The sequence below is a fragment of the Lampris incognitus genome, chromosome 21, assembly GCF_029633865.1.
Source record: "Lampris incognitus isolate fLamInc1 chromosome 21, fLamInc1.hap2, whole genome shotgun sequence".
Taxonomy (NCBI): domain Eukaryota; kingdom Metazoa; phylum Chordata; class Actinopteri; order Lampriformes; family Lampridae; genus Lampris; species Lampris incognitus.
In genome coordinates this window covers 889,082-909,831 of record NC_079231.1, presented here as the reverse complement: position 1 = coordinate 909,831, position 20,750 = coordinate 889,082, and the positions used below count along the sequence as shown (strand labels likewise).

General features: G+C 42.6%; 1 protein-coding gene across 1 annotated transcript in view; it reads left to right on the top strand.

Annotated features, from left to right (window-relative positions):
* Window positions 1-20,750, top strand: part of kalrnb (kalirin RhoGEF kinase b) — a gene marked incomplete at its 5' end in the record, with an annotated part of 412,121 nt that overhangs the window by 62,833 nt on the left and 328,538 nt on the right. Inside the window, 4 exons of the mRNA XM_056301536.1 lie at window positions 6,904-7,026; window positions 7,196-7,312; window positions 16,493-16,567; window positions 16,654-16,776. Coding sequence (XP_056157511.1) covers window positions 6,904-7,026; window positions 7,196-7,312; window positions 16,493-16,567; window positions 16,654-16,776 — 438 coding nt within the window. The remainder of the gene's footprint in view (window positions 1-6,903; window positions 7,027-7,195; window positions 7,313-16,492; window positions 16,568-16,653; window positions 16,777-20,750) is intronic.

Here is a 20,750-nt window from a genome sequence, read left to right as displayed (position 1 = left end):
TGGAGGGGATCTGTGTCAGAGCCTCGCAGACTGACTACAGGCGTTCCACAGGGTTCGGTTCTGGGTCCTCTCCTGTTCTTCCTGTACACGACATCCCTGGGTTCTGTTATTCGCTCGCATGACTTCTCTTACCATTGTTATGCTGATGACACCCAGCTGATCTTGTCCTTTCTGCCCTCTGACACACAAGTAGGGACACGCATTGCTGCGTGCTTGACTGACATCTCGGAGTGGATGGTGACACACCACCTGAAGCTCCATCTGGACAAGACTGAGCTGATGTTCCTCCCGGGGAAAGGTTGCCCGCACCGAGACCTGGCCATCCGCATTGACAACACCGTGGTGATGCCAACTCGGACTGCGAGGAATCTAGGTGTGATCCTGGACGACCAACTGTCGTTTGCAGCAAACGTTGCATCGGCTGCTCGCTCCTGCAGATTTCTCCTCTATAACATCAGGAGGATTCGCCCATTCCTCACCGACGAGACGACACAGGTGCTCATCCAGGCTCTGGTCATCTCCCGGCTGGACTACGGCAACTCCCTCCTTGCTGACGCCCCGGCGTCGGCCATCAGACCTCTGGAGCTTGTTCAGAAAGCTGCAGCTTGTCAGGTGTTCAACCGCCCTAAGTTCTCCCACACAACTCCCCTTCTCATGTCCCTACACTGGCTGCCAGTAGTTGCTCGCATCCAGTTTAAGACTCTGGTGCTAGCCTACAGGGCAGTGAAAGGAACAGCTCCTTCCTATCTCCAGGCCATGGTCAAGCCCTACACCCCCGCCCGACCACTTTGCTCTGCTGCCTCGGGACGCCTGGTTGCCCCGTCGCTCAGAGGCCCCTGCTGCCGATCGACCCGTTCACGGCTCTGTTCTGTCCTGGCCCCACATTGGTGGAAAGAACTCCCCACTGATGTCAGGACAGCGGAGTCGCTGACCATCTTTTGGCGCAGGTTGAAAATTCACCTCTTCAAGAACTACCACCCTGTTATTTGCTCTTAGCACTTATTGTATTCACTCATTAAAAAAAGAAAAAAAACTCTTTCTTGTGCCTTTAGTTTAGCACTGGTTTTGCTCTTAGATGCTTGTTTAGAGAGAAGATGCACTTATGACCTCTGATGACTAGTAGTTCTCCTGATTTCCTATGTTAAATGATGCACTTATTGTAAGTCCCTTTGGATAAAAGCGTCGGCTAAATGACTGTAATGTCATGTAATGTCTTTTAACACACACAGTCTGTCCTCTCTCATGTTTTATATAGCGTGTCTCCATATTGTTTGTATCACCTGTAAACCAGAGCAGTGTGTCCCCGTATTGTTTTTTTCACCTGTAAACCAGAGCAGTGTCTCTGTATTGTTTGTATCACCTGTGAACCAGAGCAGCTTGTCCCCGTATTGTTTGTTTCACCTGTAAACCAAAGGAGTGTGTCCCCGTTTTGATGGTATCACCTGTTAACCAGAGCAGTGTGTCCCCGTATTGTTTTTTTCACCTGTAAACCAGAGCAGTGTCTCTGTATTGTTTGTATCACCTGTGAACCAGAGCAGCTTGTCCCCGTATTGTTTGTTTCACCTGTAAACCAAAGGAGTGTGTCCCCGTTTTGATGGTATCACCTGTTAACCAGAGCAGTGTGTCCCCGTATTGTTTTTTTCACCTGTAAACCAGAGCAGTGTCTCTTTATTGTTTGTATCACCTGTAAGCCAGAGCAGTGTGTCCCCGTATTGTTTGTATAGCCTGTAAACCAGAGCAGTGTGTCTCTGTATTGTTTGTATCACCTGTCAGCCAGAGCAGTGTGTCTCTGTATTGTTTGTATCACCTGTAAACCAGAGCAGTGTGTCTCTGTATTGTTTGTATCACCTGTAAGCCAGAGCAGTGTGTCTCTGTATTGTTTGTATCACCTGTAAACCAGAGCAGTGTGTCTCTGTATTGTTTGTATCACCTGTAAGTCAGAGCAGTGTGTCCCCGTATTGATTGTTTTACCTGTAAGTCAGAGCAGTGTGTCCCCGTATTGATTGTTTTACCTGTAAGTCAGAGCAGTGTGTCCCCGTATTGATTGTTTTACCTGTAAGTCAGAGCAGTGTGTCCCCGTATTGTTTGTATCACCTGTAAACCAGAGCAGTGTGTCCCCGTATAGTTTGTATCACCTGTAAGCCAGAGCAGTGTTTCCCCGTATTGTTTGTTTTACCTGTAAGCTAGAGCAGTGTGTCCCCTGTATTGTTTGTATCACCTGTAAGCCAGAGCAGTGTTTCCCCGTATTGTTTGTTTTACCTGTAAACCAGAGCAGTGTGTCCCCGTATTGTTTGTATCACCTGTAAGTCAGAGCAGTGTGTCCCCGTATTGATTGTTTTACCTGTAAGTCAGAGCAGTGTGTCCCCGTATTGATTGTTTTACCTGTAAGTCAGAGCAGTGTGTCCCCGTATTGTTTGTATCACCTGTAAACCAGAGCAGTGTGTCCCCGTATTGTTTGTATCACCTGTAAACCAGAGCAGTGTGTCCCCATATAGTTTGTATCACCTGTAAGCCAGAGCAGTGTTTCCCCGTATTGTTTGTTTTACCTGTAAGCTAGAGCAGTGTGTCCCCTGTATTGTTTGTTTTACCTGTAAACCAGAGCAGTGTGTCCCCGTATTGTTTGTATCACCTGTAAACCAGAGCAGTGTGTCCCCGTATAGTTTGTATCACCTGTAAGCCAGAGCAGTGTTTCCCCGTATTGTTTGTTTTACCTGTAAGCTAGAGCAGTGTGTCCCCTGTATTGTTTGTATCACCTGTAAGCCAGAGCAGTGTTTCCCCGTATAGTTTGTATCACCTGTAAGCCAGAGCAGTGTTTCCCCGTATTGTTTGTTTTACCTGTAAGCTAGAGCAGTGTGTCCCCTGTATTGTTTGCATCACCTATAAACCAGGGCAATGTGTTCCCGTATAGTTTGTATCACCTGTAAGCCAGAGCAGTGTGTCCCCGTTTTGTTTGTTTCACCTGTAAACCAGAGCAGTGTGTCCCCGTGTTGTTTGTTTCACCTGTAAACCAGAGCAGTGTGTCCCCATTTTGTTTGTTTCACCTGTAAACCAGAGCAGTGTGTCCCCGTATTGTTTGTTTCACCTGTAAACCAGAGCAGTGTGTCCCCATATTGTTTGTTTCACCTGTAAATCAGAGCAGTGTGTCCCCGTATTGTTTGTTTCACCTGTAAACCAGAGCAGTGTCCCCATATTGTTTGTTTCACCTGTAAATCAGAGCAGTGTGTCCCCATATTGTTTGTTTCACCTGTAAACCAGAGCAGTGTCCCCATATTGTTTGTTTCACCTGTAAATCAGAGCAGTGTGTCCCCATATTGTTTGTTTCACCTGTAAATCAGAGCAGTGTGTCCCCATTTTGTTTGTTTCACCTGTAAATCAGAGCAGTGTGTCCCCATATTGTTTGTTTCACCTGTAAATCAGAGCAGTGTCCCCATATTGTTTGTATCACCTGTAAGCCAGAGCAGTGTTTCCCCGTATTGTTTGTTTCAGCTGTAAACCAGAGCAGTGTGTCCCTGTATTGTTTGCATCACCTATAAACCAGGGCAATGTGTTCCCATATTGTTTGTTTCACCTGTAAACCAGAGCAATGTGTCCCCATTTTGTTTGTTTCACCTGTAAACCAGAGCAGTGTGTCCCCGTATTGTTTGTTTCACCTGTAAACCAGAGCAGTGTGTCCCCATATTGTTTGTTTCACCTGTAAATCAGAGCAGTGTGTCCCCGTATTGTTTGTTTCACCTGTAAACCAGAGCAGTGTCCCCATATTGTTTGTTTCACCTGTAAATCAGAGCAGTGTGTCCCCATATTGTTTGTTTCACCTGTAAACCAGAGCAGTGTCCCCATATTGTTTGTTTCACCTGTAAATCAGAGCAGTGTGTCCCCATATTGTTTGTTTCACCTGTAAATCAGAGCAGTGTGTCCCCATTTTGTTTGTTTCACCTGTAAATCAGAGCAGTGTGTCCCCATATTGTTTGTTTCACCTGTAAATCAGAGCAGTGTCCCCATATTGTTTGTATCACCTGTAAGCCAGAGCAGTGTTTCCCCGTTTTGTTTGTTTCACCTGTAAACCAGAGCAGTGTCCCCATATTGTTTGTTTCACCTGTAAACCAGAGCAGTGTGTCCCCATATTGTTTGTTTCACCTGTAAATCAGAGCAGTGTCCCCATATTGTTTGTTTCACCTGTAAACCAGAGCAGTGTCTCCATATTGTTTGTTTCACCTGTAAACCAGAGCAGTGTGTCCCCGTATTGTTTGTTTCACCTGTAAACCAGAGCAGTGTCCCCATATTGTTTGTTTCACCTGTAAACCAGAGCAGTGTGTCCCCATATTGCTTGTTTCACCTGTAAACCAGAGCAGTGTCCCCATATTGTTTGTTTCACCTGTAAACCAGAGCAGTGTGTCCCCGTATTGTTTGTTTCACCTGTAAACCAGAGCAGTGTCCCCATATTGTTTGTTTCACCTGTAAATCAGAGCAGTGTGTCCCCATTTTGTTTGTTTCACCTGTAAATCAGAGCAGTGTCCCCATATTGGTTGTTTCACCTGTAAACCAGAGCAGTGTGTCCCCATATTGTTTGTTTCACCTGTAAACCAGAGCAGTGTGTCCCCGTATTGTTTGTATCACCTGTAAGCCAGAGCAGTGTGTCCCCGTATTGTTTGTTTCACCTGTAAACCAGAGCAGTGTCCCCATATTGTTTGTATCACCTCTAAGCCAGAGCAGTGTGTCCCCGTATTGTTTGGATCACCTGTAAGCCAGAGCAGTGTGTCCCCGTATTGTTTGTTTCACCTGTAAACCAGAGCAGTGTGTCCCCGTATTGTTTGTTTCACCTGTAAACCAGAGCAGTGTCCCCATATTGTTTGTATCACCTGTAAGCCAGAGCAGTGTGTCCCCGTATTGTTTGTATCACCTGTAAGCCAGAGCAGTGTGTCCCCGTATTGTTTGTTTCACCTGTAAGCCAGAGCAGTGTGTCCTCGTATTGTTTGTTTCACCTGTAAACCAGAGCAGTGTCCCCATATTGTTTGTTTCACCTGTTAATCAGAACAGTGTGTCCCCATTTTGTTTGTTTCACCTGTAAATCAGAGCAGTGTCCCCATATTGTTTGTTTCACCTGTAAACCAGAGCAGTGTGTCCCCATATTGTTTGTTTCACCTGTAAACCAGAGCAGTGTGTCCCCGTATTGTTTGTATCACCTGTAAGCCAGAGCAGTGTGTCCCCGTATTGTTTGTTTCACCTGTAAACCAGAGCAGTGTCCCCATATTGTTTGTATCACCTCTAAGCCAGAGCAGTGTGTCCCCGTATTGTTTGTATCACCTGTAAGCCAGAGCAGTGTGTCCCCGTATTGTTTGTTTCACCTGTAAACCAGAGCAGTGTGTCCCCGTATTGTTTGTTTCACCTGTAAACCAGAGCAGTGTCCCCATATTGTTTGTATCACCTGTAAGCCAGAGCAGTGTGTCCCCGTATTGTTTGTATCACCTGTAAGCCAGAGCAGTGTGTCCCCGTATTGTTTGTTTCACCTGTAAGCCAGAGCAGTGTGTCCTCGTATTGTTTGTTTCACCTGTAAACCAGAGCAGTGTGTCCCCGTATTGTTTGTTTCACCTGTAAATCAGAGCAGTGTGTCCCCGTATTGTTTGTTTCACCTGTAAATCAGAGCAGTGTCCCCATATTGTTTGTTTCACCTGTAAATCAGAGCAGTGTCCCCATATTGTTTGTATCACCTGTAAGCCAGAGCAGTGTGGCCCCGTATTGTTTGTATCACCTGTAAGCCAGAGCAGTGTGTCCCCGTATTGTTTGTATCACCTGTAAGCCAGAGCAGTGTGGCCCCGTATTGTTTGTATCACCTGTAAACCAGAGCAGTGTGTCCCCGTATTGTTTGCATCACCTGTAAGCCAGAGCAGTGTGTCCCCGTATTGTTTGTTTCACCTGTAAACCAGAGCAGTGTGTCCCCGTATTGTTTGTTTCACCTGTAAGCCAGAGCAGTGTGTCCCCGTATTGTTTGTATCACCTGTAAACCAGAGCAGTGTGTCCCCATATAGTTTGTATCACCTGTAAACCAGAGCAGTGTTTCCCCGTATTGTTTGTATCACCTGTAAACCAGAGCAGTGTGTCCCCGTATTGTTTGTTTCACCTGTAAACCAGAGCAGTGTGTCCCCGTATTGTTTGTTTCACCTGTAAACCAGAGCAGTGTGTCCCCGTATTGTTTGTTTCACCTGTAAACAAACATGAATATGCACACCAAGAGCACAGGGTGGCATGTTACACGTCTGCACACAAAAAAAAAACCTCAAAGAAGAGGACCTACCAAACCAGAGACGGAGCTGCATCAATATGCACCCAAGAAACAAGCAGGGACAGAAGTCCATCAAGGAGAGAATACTGTCCACCATCCTGAGGTAAGCTGCTGCTGCTGCTGCTGCTGCTGCTGCTGCTGCTGCTGCTGCACAGTTAAAGAAAGGAAGCCTCACTGTACTGTAGAAGGAGGAGAACAAAGGGATGCAGGAGTAGATCGGTGTCTTGATGCTACTCAGTAGTCCAGTTAAGAACATCACAGAAGATGAATCAGGTCGTCTGGACACAGCGTTTACTGACAGATACGTTTCATCATCATCTCAGGGACCTCTTGAGTTGTCCCACAGCACACCGTTGTAGAGCTAACCTAAGCTCAGAAGTGGCTGGCGGCTCCACATGTGTGGAGGAGGCATGTGGTAGTCTGCAGCCCTCCCCGGATTAGCAGAGGGGGTGGAGCAGCGACCGGGACGGCTCAGAAGAGTGGAGTAATTGGCCGGATACAACTTGGGAGAAAAAGAGAGAACCCCCCCCCCCAAAAAAAAAGTTGAAAAGGGTATTTAAGAGATCCCATTGTCGTGGCCTCACTCTTTGGTGACCAATCAGGACTCGGTCTCCCTCTCTCTCTAGGTGCTGGACTGGGTCGAGCAACACGGTGAAGTGTTTCTAAATAAACACACCGGTGTCGGCAAGTCCCTCCATCGAGCACGTGCACTGCAGAAACGCCATGATGACTTCCAGCAAGTGGCGCAAGTAATGCACACACACACACACACACACACACACACACACACACACACACACACACACACACACACACACACACACATCACACAGAATATGTAAGCAGTTGATGTGTGTGTGTGTGTGTGTGTGTGTGTGTGTGTGTGTGTGTGTGTCTGTGTCTGTGTGTGTGTGTCAGAACACATACACTAATGCGGAGAAGTTGCTGGAGGCCGCCGGTCAGCTGGCTCAGTCTGGAGAATGTGAGGAGGGAGAGATCTACCAAGCAGCCACAGAGCTGGATGTCCGCATACAGGTATCACTGTCTGTCCCTGTGGCCGTCTGTCCCTGTGGCCGTGTATCTGTGTGTCTCTCTGAATATCTGTCTGTCTCTCTGTCTGTGTCTATGTATGTGTATCTGTGTGTGTCTCTGAATATCTGTCTTTCTCTCTGTCTGTGTCTGTGTCTATGTATGTGTATCTGTGTGTCTCTGAATATCTGTCTTTCTGTGTCTATGTATGTGCATCTGTGTGTGTCTCTGAATATCTGTCTTTCTCTCTGTCTGTGTCTATGTATGTGTATCTGTGTGTCTCTCTGAATATCTGTCTTTCTCTCTGTCTGTGTCTATGTATGTGTATCTGTGTGTCTCTGAATATCTGTCTTTCTGTGTCTATGTATGTGCATCTGTGTGTGTCTCTGAATATCTGTTTTTCTGTGTCTATGTATGTGTGTCTGTGTGTCTCTCTGAATATCTGTCTTTCTCTCTGTCTGTGTCTATGTATGTGTATCTGTGTGTGTCTCTGAATATCTGTCTGTCTCTCTGTCTGTGTCTATGTATGTGTATCTGTGTGTCTCTGAATATCTGTCTGTCTCTCTGTCTGTGTCTATGTATGTGTATCTGTGTGTGTCTCTGAATATCTGTCTTTCTCTCTGTCTGTGTCTATGTATGTGTATCTGTGTGTCTCTCTGAATATCTGTCTGTCTCTCTGTCTGTGTCTATGTATGTGTATCTGTGTGTCTCTGAATATCCGTCTGTCTGTGTCTATGTATGTGTATCTGTGTGTCTCTCTGAATATCTGTCTGTCTCTCTGTCTGTGTCTATGTATGTGTATCTGTGTGTGTCTCTGAATATCTGTCTTTCTCTGTGTCTGTGTCTATGTATGTGTATCTGTGTGTCTCTGAATATCTGTCTTTCTGTGTCTATGTATGTGCATCTGTGTGTCTCTGAATATCTGTCTGTCTGTGTCTATGTATGTGTCTATGTATGTGTATCTGTGTGTCTCTCTGAATATCTGTCTTTCTCTCTGTCTGTCTCTATGTATGTGTATCTGTGTGTCTCTCTGAATATCTGTCTGTCTCTCTGTCTGTGTCTATGTATGTGTATCTGTGTGTCTCTGAATATCCGTCTGTCTGTGTCTATGTATGTGTATCTGTGTGTCTCTCTGAATATCTGTCTGTCTCTCTGTCTGTGTCTATGTATGTGTATCTGTGTGTGTCTCTGAATATCTGTCTTTCTCTCTGTCTGTGTCTATGTATGTGTATCTGTGTGTGTCTCTGAATATCTGTCTTTCTCTCTGTCTGTGTCTATGTATGTGTATCTGTGTGTCTCTGAATATCTGTCTTTCTCTCTGTCTGTGTCTATGTATGTGTATCTGTGTGTGTCTCTGAATATCTGTCTTTCTCTCTGTCTGTGTCTATGTATGTGTATCTGTGTGTGTCTCTGAATATCTGTCTTTCTCTCTGTCTGTGTCTATGTATGTGTATCTGTGTGTGTCTCTGAATATCTGTCTTTCTCTCTGTCTGTGTCTATGTATGTGTATCTGTGTGTCTCTGAATATCTGTCTTTCTCTCTGTCTGTGTCTATGTATGTGTATCTGTGTGTCTCTGAATATCTGTCTTTCTGTGTCTATGTATGTGTATCTGTGTGTCTCTGAATATCTGTTTTTCTGTGTCTATGTATGTGTATCTGTGTGTCTCTCTGAATATCTGTCTGTCTCTCTGTCTGTGTCTATGTATGTGTATCTGTGTGTGTCTCTGAATATCTGTCTTTCTCTCTGTCTGTGTCTATGTATGTGTATCTGTGTGTCTCTCTGAATATCTGTTTTTCTGTGTCTATGTATGTGTATCTGTGTGTCTCTGAATATCTGTTTTTCTGTGTCTATGTATGTGTATCTGTGTGTCTCTCTGAATATCTGTCTGTCTCTCTGTCTGTGTCTATGTATGTGTATCTGTGTGTCTCTGAATATCTGTCTTTCTCTCTGTCTGTGTCTATGTATGTGTATCTGTGTGTCTCTCTGAATATCTGTCTTTCTCTCTGTCTGTGTCTATGTATGTGCATCTGTGTGTCTCTGAATATCTGTCTTTCTCTCTGTCTTTCTCTCTGTCTGTGTCTATGTATGTGTATCTGTGTGTCTCTCTGAATATCTGTCTTTCTCTCTGTCTGTGTCTATGTATGTGCATCTGTGTGTCTCTGAATATCTGTCTTTCTCTCTGTCTGTGTCTATGTATGTGTGTCTGTGTGTCTCTGAATATCTGTCTGTCTGTGTCTATGTATGTGTATCTGTGTGTCTCTGAATATCTGTCTTTCTCTCTGTCTGTGTCTATGTATGTGTATCTGTGTGTCTCTGAATATCTGTCTTTCTCTCTGTCTTTCTCTCTGTCTGTGTCTATGTATGTGCATCTGTGTGTCTCTGAATATCTGTCTTTCTCTCTGTCTTTCTCTCTGTCTGTGTCTATGTATGTGTATCTGTGTGTCTCTCTGAATATCTGTCTTTCTCTCTGTCTGTGTCTATGTATGTGCATCTGTGTGTCTCTGAATATCTGTCTTTCTCTCTGTCTGTGTCTATGTATGTGTGTCTGTGTGTCTCTGAATATCTGTCTGTCTGTGTCTATGTATTTGTATCTGTGTGTCTCTGAATATCTGTCTTTCTCTCTGTCTGTGTCTATGTATGTGTATCTGTGTGTCTCTGAATATCTGTCTTTCTCTCTGTCTTTCTCTCTGTCTGTGTCTATGTATGTGTATCTGTGTGTCTCTCTGAATATCTGTCTTTCTCTCTGTCTGTGTCTATGTATGTGCATCTGTGTGTCTCTGAATATCTGTCTTTCTCTCTGTCTTTCTCTCTGTCTGTGTCTATGTATGTGTATCTGTGTGTCTCTCTGAATATCTGTCTTTCTCTCTGTCTGTGTCTATGTATGTGCATCTGTGTGTCTCTGAATATCTGTCTTTCTCTCTGTCTGTGTCTATGTATGTGTGTCTGTGTGTCTCTGAATATCTGTCTGTCTGTGTCTATGTATTTGTATCTGTGTGTCTCTGAATATCTGTCTTTCTCTCTGTCTGTGTCTATGTATGTGTATCTGTGTGTCTCTGAATATCTGTCTGTCTCTCTGTCTGTGTCTATGTATGTGCATCTGTGTGTCTCTGAATATCTGTCTTTCTCTCTGTCTGTGTCTATGTATGTGTATCTGTGTGTCTCTCTGAATATCTGTCTGTCTCTCTGTCTGTGTCTATGTATGTGTATCTGTGTGTGTCTCTGAATATTTGTCTTTCTCTCTGTCTGTGTCTATGTATGTGTATCTGTGTGTCTCTGAATATCTGTCTTTCGCTCTGTCTGTGTCTATGTATGTGTATCTGTGTGTCTCTCTGAATATCTGTCTGTCTCTCTGTCTGTGTCTATGTATGTGTATCTGTGTGTCTCTCTGAATATCTGTCTGTCTCTCTGTCTGTGTCTATGTATGTGCATCTGTGTGTCTCTGAATATCTGTCTTTCTCTCTGTCTGTGTCTATGTATGTGTATCTGTGTGTCTCTGAATATCTGTCTGTCTCTCTGTCTGTGTCTATGTATGTGTATCTGTGTGTCTCTGAATATCTGTCTTTCTCTCTGTCTGTGTCTATGTATGTGTATCTGTGTGTCTCTCTGAATATCTGTCTGTCTCTCTGTCTGTGTCTATGTATGTGTATCTGTGTGTCTCTGAATATCCGTCTGTCTGTGTCTATGTATGTGTATCTGTGTGTCTCTGAATATCCGTCTGTCTGTGTCTATGTATGTGTATCTGTGTGTCTCTCTGAATATCTGTCTTTCTCTCTGTCTGTGTCTATGTATGTGTATCTGTGTGTCTCTCTGAATATCTGTCTTTCTCTCTGTCTGTGTCTATGTATGTGTATCTGTGTGTGTCTCTGAATATCTGTCTTTCGCTCTGTCTGTGTCTATGTATGTGTATCTGTGTGTCTCTGAATATCCGTCTGTCTGTGTCTATGTATGTGTATCTGTGTGTGTCTCTCTGAATATCTGTCTGTCTCTCTGTCTGTGTCTATGTATGTGTATCTGTGTGTGTCTCTGAATATCTGTCTTTCTCTCTGTCTGTGTCTATGTATGTGTATCTGTGTGTCTCTGAATATCTGTTTTTCTCTCTGTCTGTGTCTATGTATGTGTATCTGTGTGTTTCTCTGAATATCTGTCTGTCTCTCTGTCTGTGTCTATGTATGTGTATCTGTGTGTGTCTCTGAATATCTGTCTTTCTCTCTGTCTGTGTCTATGTATGTGTATCTGTGTGTGTCTCTGAATATCTGTCTGTCTGTGTCTATGTATGTGTATCTGTGTGTGTCTCTGAATATCTGTCCGTCTCTCTGTCTGTGTCTATGTATGTGTGTCTGTGTGTCTCTCTGAATATCTGTCTTTCTCTCTGTCTGTGTCTATGTATGTGTATCTGTGTGTCTCTCTGAATATCTGTCTTTCTCTCTGTCTGTGTCTATGTATGTGTATCTGTGTGTGTCTCTGAATATCTGTCTGTCTCTCTGTCTGTGTCTATGTATGTGTATCTGTGTGTGTCTCTGAATATCTGTCTGTCTGTGTCTATGTATGTGTATCTGTGTGTCTCTCTGAATATCTGTCTTTCTCTCTGTCTGTGTCTATGTATGTGTATCTGTGTGTCTCTCTGAATATCTGTCTGTCTCTCTGTCTGTGTCTATGTATGTGTATCTGTGTGTGTCTCTGAATATCTGTCTTTCTCTCTGTCTGTGTCTATGTATGTGTATCTGTGTGTGTCTCTGAATATCTGTCTTTCTCTCTGTCTGTGTCTATGTATGTGTATCTGCGTGTGTCTCTGAATATCTGTCTTTCTCTCTGTCTGTGTCTATGTATGTGTATCTGTGTGTCTCTCTGAATATCTGTCTGTCTCTCTGTCTGTGTCTATATATGTGTATCTGTGTGTGTCTCAGAATATCTGTCTGTCTCTCTGTCTGTGTCTATGTATGTGTATCTGTGTGTCTCTCTGTCTGTGTCTATGTATGTGTATCTGTGTGTCTCTCTGAATATCTGTCTGTCTCTCTGTCTGTGTCTATGTATGTGTATCTGTGTGTCTCTCTGAATATCTGTCTGTCTCTCTGTCTGTGTCTATGTATGTGTATCTGTGTGTCTCTGAATATCCGTCTGTCTGTGTCTATGTATGTGCATCTGTGTGTCTCTGAATATCTGTCTGTCTGTGTCTATGTATGTGTATCTGTGTGTCTCTCTGAATATCTGTCTTTCTCTCTGTCTGTGTCTATGTATGTGTATCTGTGTGTCTCTCTGAATATCTGTCTGTCTCTCTGTCTGTGTCTATGTATGTGTATCTGTGTGTCTCTGAATATCCGTCTGTCTGTGTCTATGTATGTGTATCTGTGTGTCTCTCTGAATATCTGTCTGTCTCTCTGTCTGTGTCTATGTATGTGTATCTGTGTGTGTCTCTGAATATCTGTCTTTCTCTCTGTCTGTGTCTATGTATGTGCATCTGTGTGTCTCTGAATATCTGTCTTTCTCTCTGTCTGTGTCTATGTATGTGTATCTGTGTGTCTCTCTGAATATCTGTCTGTCTCTCTGTCTGTGTCTATGTATGTGTATCTGTGTGTGTCTCTGAATATTTGTCTTTCTCTCTGTCTGTGTCTATGTATGTGTATCTGTGTGTCTCTGAATATCTGTCTTTCGCTCTGTCTGTGTCTATGTATGTGTATCTGTGTGTCTCTCTGAATATCTGTCTGTCTCTCTGTCTGTGTCTATGTATGTGTATCTGTGTGTCTCTCTGAATATCTGTCTGTCTCTCTGTCTGTGTCTATGTATGTGCATCTGTGTGTCTCTGAATATCTGTCTTTCTCTCTGTCTGTGTCTATGTATGTGTATCTGTGTGTCTCTGAATATCTGTCTGTCTCTCTGTCTGTGTCTATGTATGTGTATCTGTGTGTCTCTGAATATCTGTCTTTCTCTCTGTCTGTGTCTATGTATGTGTATCTGTGTGTCTCTCTGAATATCTGTCTGTCTCTCTGTCTGTGTCTATGTATGTGTATCTGTGTGTCTCTGAATATCCGTCTGTCTGTGTCTATGTATGTGTATCTGTGTGTCTCTGAATATCCGTCTGTCTGTGTCTATGTATGTGTATCTGTGTGTCTCTCTGAATATCTGTCTGTCTCTCTGTCTGTGTCTATGTATGTGTATCTGTGTGTGTCTCTGAATATCTGTCTTTCTCTCTGTCTGTGTCTATGTATGTGTATCTGTGTGTCTCTCTGAATATCTGTCTTTCTCTCTGTCTGTGTCTATGTATGTGTATCTGTGTGTGTCTCTGAATATCTGTCTTTCGCTCTGTCTGTGTCTATGTATGTGTATCTGTGTGTCTCTGAATATCCGTCTGTCTGTGTCTATGTATGTGTATCTGTGTGTGTCTCTCTGAATATCTGTCTGTCTCTCTGTCTGTGTCTATGTATGTGTATCTGTGTGTGTCTCTGAATATCTGTCTTTCTCTCTGTCTGTGTCTATGTATGTGTATCTGTGTGTCTCTGAATATCTGTTTTTCTCTCTGTCTGTGTCTATGTATGTGTATCTGTGTGTGTCTCTGAATATCTGTCTGTCTCTCTGTCTGTGTCTATGTATGTGTATCTGTGTGTGTCTCTGAATATCTGTCTTTCTCTCTGTCTGTGTCTATGTATGTGTATCTGTGTGTGTCTCTGAATATCTGTCTGTCTGTGTCTATGTATGTGTATCTGTGTGTGTCTCTGAATATCTGTCTGTCTCTCTGTCTGTGTCTATGTATGTGTGTCTGTGTGTCTCTCTGAATATCTGTCTTTCTCTCTGTCTGTGTCTATGTATGTGTATCTGTGTGTGTCTCTGAATATCTGTCTGTCTCTCTGTCTGTGTCTATGTATGTGTATCTGTGTGTGTCTCTGAATATCTGTTTTTCTCTCTGTCTGTCTCTATGTATGTGTATCTGTGTGTTTCTCTGAATATCTGTCTGTCTCTCTGTCTGTGTCTATGTATGTGTATCTGTGTGTGTCTCTGAATATCTGTCTTTCTCTCTGTCTGTGTCTATGTATGTGTATCTGTGTGTGTCTCTGAATATCTGTCTGTCTGTGTCTATGTATGTGTATCTGTGTGTGTCTCTGAATATCTGTCTGTCTCTCTGTCTGTGTCTATGTATGTGTGTCTGTGTGTCTCTCTGAATATCTGTCTTTCTCTCTGTCTGTGTCTATGTATGTGTATCTGTGTGTGTCTCTGAATATCTGTCTGTCTCTCTGTCTGTGTCTATGTATGTGTATCTGTGTGTGTCTCTGAATATCTGTCTTTCTCTCTGTCTGTGTCTATGTATGTGTATCTGTGTGTCTCTCTGAATATCTGTCTGTCTCTCTGTCTGTGTCTATGTATGTGTATCTGTGTGTGTCTCTGAATATCTGTCTTTCTCTCTGTCTGTGTCTATGTATGTGTATCTGTGTGTGTCTCTGAATATCTGTCTTTCTCTCTGTCTGTGTCTATGTATGTGTATCTGTGTGTCTCTCTGAATATCTGTCTGTCTCTCTGTCTGTGTCTATGTATGTGTATCTGTGTGTCTCTCTGAATATCTGTCTGTCTCTCTGTCTGTGTCTATGTATGTGTATCTGTGTGTGTCTCAGAATATCTGTCTGTCTCTCTGTCTGTGTCTATGTATGTGTATCTGTGTGTCTCTCTGTCTGTGTCTATGTATGTGTATCTGTGTGTCTCTCTGAATATCTGTCTGTCTCTCTGTCTGTGTCTATGTATGTGTATCTGTGTGTCTCTCTGAATATCTGTCTGTCTCTCTGTCTGTGTCTATGTATGTGTATCTGTGTGTCTCTGAATATCCGTCTGTCTGTGTCTATGTATGTGCATCTGTGTGTCTCTGAATATCCGTCTGTCTGTGTCTATGTATGTGTATCTGTGTGTCTCTCTGAATATCTGTCTTTCTCTCTGTCTGTGTCTATGTATGTGTATCTGTGTGTCTCTCTGAATATCTGTCTGTCTCTCTGTCTGTGTCTATGTATGTGTATCTGTGTGTCTCTGAATATCCGTCTGTCTGTGTCTATGTATGTGTATCTGTGTGTCTCTCTGAATATCTGTCTGTCTCTCTGTCTGTGTCTATGTATGTGTATCTGTGTGTGTCTCTGAATATCTGTCTTTCTCTCTGTCTGTGTCTATGTATGTGTGTCTGTGTGTGTCTCTGAATATCTGTCTTTCTCTCTGTCTGTGTCTATGTATGTGTATCTGTGTGTGTCTCTGAATATCTGTCTTTCTCTCTGTCTGTGTCTATGTATGTGTATCTGTGTGTCTCTCTGAATATCTGTCTTTCTCTCTGTCTGTGTCTATGTATGTGTATCTGTGTGTGTCTCTGAATATCTGTCTTTCTCTCTGTCTGTGTCTATGTATGTGTATCTGTGTGTCTCTGAATATCCGTCTGTCTGTGTCTATGTATGTGTATCTGTGTGTCTCTCTGAATATCTGTCTGTCTCTCTGTCTGTGTCTATGTATGTGTATCTGTGTGTGTCTCTGAATATCTGTCTTTCTCTCTGTCTGTGTCTATGTATGTGTATCTGTGTGTCTCTCTGAATATCTGTCTGTCTCTCTGTCTGTGTCTATGTATGTGTATCTGTGTGTGTCTCTGAATATCTGTCTTTCTCTCTGTCTGTGTCTATGTATGTGTATCTGTGTGTGTCTCTGAATATCTGTTTTTCTCTCTGTCTGTGTCTATGTATGTGTGTCTGTGTGTCTCTCTGAATATCTGTCTGTCTCTCTGTCTGTGTCTATGTATGTGTATCTGTGTGTGTCTCTGAATATCTGTCTTTCTCTCTGTCTGTGTCTATGTATGTGTATCTGTGTGTCTCTCTGAATATCTGTTTTTCTCTCTGTCTGTGTCTATGTATGTGTGTCTGTGTGTCTCTCTGAATATCTGTCTTTCTCTCTGTCTGTGTCTATGTATGTGTATCTGTGTGTGTCTCTGAATATCTGTCTTTCTCTCTGTCTGTGTCTATGTATGTGTATCTGTGTGTCTCTCTGAATATCTGTCTTTCTCTCTGTCTGTGTCTATGTATGTGTATCTGTGTGTCTCTCTGAATATCTGTCTGTCTCTCTGTCTGTGTCTATTTACGTATGTGTATCTGTGTGTCTCTGAATATCTGTCTGTTTCTCTGTCTGTGTCTATGTATATTGTAACATATTTGTGTCATAGAGACAGTGTGTTCTTGCAGGCTTTCATCCAGAGAGTGGAACAAAGAAAACTTCTACTGGATCTGGCTGTGTCTTTCTATACACACACCAAGGAGGTAACACACACACACATACACACACACACACACACACATACATACATACATATAGTGTGGTGTGTTTTACGTATGTGTGTTGGTAGTTGTCTGCGTGGATGGAGGGACTTCAGAAGAAGATGGCAGCTGAAGTCTTTGTGTGTCCAGACACAGTGGAGGCACTGCAGACCATGATCAGCCAACAACAGCAGCAACAAACCAACACACAGGTACCAGTTGACCTCTGACCTTATGTGACCTTTCATCTCACCCCGGCTCTTTGCATTGTTTTCATTAACAGCCTTTTTAATTTTGTAGTTTATCCTGCCCTTCATCCCCAGCAGTACAGAGCACCACCACTCCTAAAAACCAACCCTAACCCTGTAAACTGCGACCTTTAACCCCAACTAACTGTGATGCTGTTATCTGTGACCTTTAATCCAACATAGCCTAACCCTGTTAACTCTGACCTTTGGTCTATCACGTCTGATAGACCAATAGAGGGAATATTTAAATTTTCAAAGAAGGTATAATAATTAGGAGGAGATGGACCTTGATCAGAAGAGTAAAGAGATACATAAAATTCCGTAAACTGTGGCCTTTAACCCAAACTAACCTAACCCTGTTAACTTTGACCCTGAACCCAAACTAACTGTAACCCTGTTAACTCTGACCTTTAACCCAAACTAACCTAACACTGTCAACTCTGACCTTTAACCCAAACTAAACTAACCCTGTTAACTTTGACCTTGAACCCAAACTAACTGTAACCCTGTAAACTGTGACCTTTAACCCAACTAACTGTGATGCTGTTAACTGTGACCTTAAATCCAACATAACCTAACCCTGTTAACGCTGATCTTTAACCCAAATTAACTAACCCTGTTAACTTTGACCTTTAACCCAAACTAAGTGTAACCCTGTTAACTTTGGCCTTTAACCCAAACTAACCTAACCCTGTCAACTCTGACCTTTAACCCAAACCAGCTGTAAACCTGTTAACTTTGACCTTTAACCCAAACTAACTGTAACCCTGTTAAATCTGACCTTTAACTGAAACTAACCTAACCCTCTTAACTCTGACCTTTGACACAAACTAATTGTAACCCTGTTAACGTTGATCTTTAACCCAAACTTACCTAACGCTGTCAACTCTGCATTTAACCCAAACTAAGCATAAACCTGTTAACTTTGACCTTTAACCCAAACTAACTGTAACCCTGTTAACTCTGACCTTTAACCCAAACTAACCTAACCCTGTTAACTCTGACCTTTACCCCAAACTAACTGTAACCCTGTTAATGCTGGCCTTTAACTCAAACTAGCCTAACCCTGTCAATGCTGACCTTTAACCCAAACTAACCTAACTCTGTGAACTTTGACCTTGAACCCAAACTAACTGTAACCCTCTAAACTTTGACCTTTAACCCAAACTAACAGTAACCCTGTTAACGCTGACCTTTAACTCAAATTAACATAACCCTGTTTACTCTGACCTTTAACCCAAACTAACCCAACCCTGTTAACTTTGACCTTGAACACAAACTAACTGTAACCCTGTTAACTTTGACCTTTAATACAAAGTAACCTAACCCTGTCAATGCTGACCTTGAACCCAAATTAACTGTAGCCCAGTTAACGTTGACCTTTAACTCAAACTAACCTAACCCTGTTAACTCTGCCCTTTAACCCAAACTAACCTAACCCTGTCAACTCTGACCTTTAACCCAAACTAACCTAACTCTGTTAACTTTGACCTTGAACCCAAACTAACTGTAACCCTGTTAACTCTGACCTTTAACCCAAACTAACCTAACCCTGTTAACTTTGACCTTTAACACAAGCTAACTGTAACCCTGTTAACATTGACCTTTAACACAAACTAACTGTAACCCTGTTAACTTTGACCTTGAACCCAAACTAACTGTAACCCTGTTAACTCTGACATTTAACTCAAACTAACCTAACCCAGCTAACTCTGACCTTTAACCCAAACTAACTTTACCCTGTTAACTCTGACCTTTAACCCAAACTAACCTAACCCTGTCAAAACTGTCCTTGAACCCAAACTAACTGTAACCTTAGCCTGTTAACTCTGGCCTTTAACCCAAACTAACTATCCCTGTTAACTTTGACCTTTAATACAAAGTAACCTAACCCTGTCAAATCTGACCTTTAACCCAAACTAACTGTAACCCTGTTAACGTTGACCTTTAACCCAAACTAACCTAACCCTGTTAACTCTGCCCTTTAACCCCAACTAACTGTGATGCTGTTAACAGTGACTCTTAGTCCCAACAGACCCTAACTCTATGAACTGTGACCTTTAGCCCATCTAACTGTAACCCTGTTAACTTTGACCTTTAACTCAAACTAACCTAACCCTATCAACTCTGACCTTTAACCTAAATTACGGTAACCCTGTTAACTTTGACCTTTAAACCAAACTAATCGAACCCTGTCAAGTCTGACCTTTAACCCAAACTAACTGTAAACCTGTTAACTCTGACCTTCAAGCCAAGCTAACCTAACCCTGTAAACTTTGACTTTACCTCTGACCTTTAACTCAAACTAACCTAACCCTGTAAACTGTGGCTTTTTTTTTTAACTTTGTTTATTAAGTTTTACATGAAAATACAAGTGCGCCACCAGTGCATTACAAAATGTTTTTATCCAAAACAGGTATAAATATATATGTATATGTACATATACGATAAACTTCTCTATTATCAAAATATTGTAAAAAGGTGACAATCAAAAATGTTATACACAAAAACAGCATTACTGCCTCAGAAAATTAAATGAAAATAACAATAAAAAAAGGAAAAAATTAAGACAAAAACAAAAACACAGCCAAAAGAGAGAGGAGGGAGAAAAAGAAGGGAAAAAAAAACCCCCAAAAACAAAACATCAGTCAGCAAACAGTGGTGTCCCCACTAGACAATACCGTAACTCGCACGGACAAGTAGACACGCCGGCCCCTGACCAACGGGCCGGACCCCCCAGCCGACCGGCCAGCGTTGCCGCCCACGGAGCGGGAGACCCGGGCCAGCGCCCCGACTAAAGGGCCCGACCCGCCAGCCAAGGACCAACGCGTCCACCCACCCACGCACGCCACAATACATTGGTATAACAGCAGTTAAACTGCACGCTGCCCAGCATCAGTAGCCCTGTAAACCATAAAAAAGTTTATCAGTCCGGGATAAATGGGAAACTTATGTGATTAATAAATTGAAAAAATTGACCCTGTAATTTCTGGAATTTATCAGCAGAACCACTCAGTGAAAGTCGAAGTTTTTCTAATTTAAGAAAATAGAGAACGTCTCGAGCCCAGTGAAAATAAGAAGGTGACACCTGTGACTTCCATTTAATTACTATTAGTCTCCTTGCCAAAAAAGTGGTAAAAGCGAGGAGGTCTTTTTTAACTGCAGAGAGAGTTGGTAACATAGGAAAGACTCCAAACAACGCACCAAAAGCGTCAGGCTCAACTTTTTCCCCACTTATTACAGAAACTATATTAAAGACTTCTGTCCAATATTTATGCAAAGATGGGCAAAGCCAGAACATATGTATAAGATCCGCAGGTGAATGCTGGCATCTGTTGCATGCAGGGGACACCCCATCATAGAAATTTGACAAACGGGCATTAGTATAATAGGTGCGATGAACCAATTTACACTGAATAAGGCTATGCCTCACGCAAATAGAGGATTTAAGAACTCGTTTTAAAATCTCCGCCCAAATTTCCTCAGATATTGCCTCCCCCAAATCCTTCTCCCATAACATCTTAATGGAATTTAAGGAGTCCAGACGTAAAAGATAAATTTGGTTATAGATATATGAGATGGGGCCTTTTAAGGTTGGGATTGGTGTCAGGAAACTATCTAGAACAGAATCATTAGGTAGGTGGGGGAACATGGGAAACATGTTAGGAGCAAAGCTCCGGACCTGCAGATATCTGAAAAAATGTTGCTTAGGAAGTGAAAATTTGTCTGACAATTGCTGAAAAGAGGCAAAAACATTATCAATGTACAAGTCTTTATAGGTGTTGATGCCAAGCCTTTCCCACCTTAAAAAAACACTATCCATCAGGGAAGGAGGGAAAACATGATTGGCGGCTAGTGGAGCATAGGTAGAAAAAGTCTGTAGGCCAAAGAAGTGCTTAAACTGAACCCAGATTCTAAGAGATGTTTTAACAATTACA